Here is a 1,372-nt window from a genome sequence, read left to right as displayed (position 1 = left end):
GTTCGCCCCGACCACGCGTCGCGTAGCGTAACTATAGCCTCAGCCTTATAATGTTTACAATATTATTAACAAGTTTCGAAACAAACATCAGACTTTCTAAAGAACATTATAAATAAACTAAATTACATAAAAACTTTGTTCTCTGTATTAACTGTTACGTTTCATCTTTTGTTTTTATAAAAGATACTTTTAAATTTATTCATGTTTGACTTATTTAAACTATAGATTTTTGTACAGAATGTATTCCGACCCTTCTTGTTACGACAGCGATGTGGCCATCGGTAAGTCTTCACTATATTTGTGCACACAATCAGAACTTTATTCAATCAAATCTGAATTTGATTTCGACATTTCTAGGCACTTGTCATAACGGAAAGGGGACTGTGAATTTGGCATTTTGCAAAGAGACAAATAAGCCGGTCGTGTTGAAAAAGTTTTATCTAGACAGTGCAGAGCAAGAAGATTACAATCTCATTGAACAAGAAATTGTCACGATGAGACAAATGCAGCATCCAAATATTTTGCCTTATCTTTCTGCTTTTGTGAGCGGACATTCTTTGTGTGTTGTCTCGCCTTTGATGGTTTACGGATCTTGCAGCGATTTAATCAACGAGTACTTCCCCGAAGGACTTCCGGAATTAGCAATAGCCTATATTTTGAGGGATGTTTTAGAGGGACTCGAGTACATTCACAAACGTGGCTTGATTCACAGGTTATTTTAATATCAAGAATCTCTAGTCAATTCTAAACATTTCCAGGGTGGCGATTTGACCGGGAAAAAAAACAGAGAATTTAATTGGCTGGGAATTAATTTGGAAAAAAAGGGAAATTTATTTCTGATTGCAGAAAAATTCAAATTATAATCATTTTTATAAATCTGGAAAAGTGATTTCTGTTTTATCTAGAGTCACAGATTCTTCAGATTATCTCAGTTTAATTAAATCATATTTTATTAATATATTTTTATTATTTTTCATTATAAAAAAAACCTTGAAATTTTTTGCTCTGAGATTTTTTTCAAAATTTGATAATCGAATTGATAATATTTCAAACATCGAAACAATCATTTTTTCAAAAAATGGGTTTATTTAATTTTTATTATTAATTTATTTATTAATTTTTGTTTTTATTTTATATAATTTATTTATTTAATGGATATTTAATTATACCTGTTCCAGTTCAGAATTTTTTATAATTTTAAATTTCCAAATTTTAGGTAGTTCCGTTGAAGATTCACTGTTTTAGTTGAAAACTGATTTTTTTTAAAATTAATTATTCTAGTTGAGGATTCATAATTCTAGTTGAAAATTTATCAGTAAAGATGAAAATAAATTTTTTAAATAAAAAATTTGACTATTTTGCTCAAAATTCC

At 28.9% G+C, this 1,372-nt stretch overlaps 1 protein-coding gene across 3 annotated transcripts in view; it reads left to right on the top strand.

Moving 5' to 3' along the window:
- LOC117175006 (STE20-related kinase adapter protein alpha) overlaps positions 1-1,372 on the top strand; it is a 36,438-nt gene continuing 35,066 nt past the window's right edge. For all 3 annotated transcript variants that reach the window (XM_033364498.1, XM_033364499.1, XM_033364497.1), the window contains exons 1-2: positions 1-281; positions 358-712. In XM_033364498.1, the coding sequence (XP_033220389.1) occupies positions 239-281; positions 358-712 (398 nt within the window). In that variant the 5' untranslated portion in view covers positions 1-238. The remainder of the gene's footprint in view (positions 282-357; positions 713-1,372) is intronic.

Source organism: Belonocnema kinseyi, chromosome 6 (assembly GCF_010883055.1).
Source record: "Belonocnema kinseyi isolate 2016_QV_RU_SX_M_011 chromosome 6, B_treatae_v1, whole genome shotgun sequence".
In the NCBI taxonomy this organism is placed as follows: domain Eukaryota; kingdom Metazoa; phylum Arthropoda; class Insecta; order Hymenoptera; family Cynipidae; genus Belonocnema; species Belonocnema kinseyi.
The sequence above is the reverse complement of the archived record's forward strand: the minus strand, read 5'-3'. Positions and strand labels throughout refer to the sequence as shown.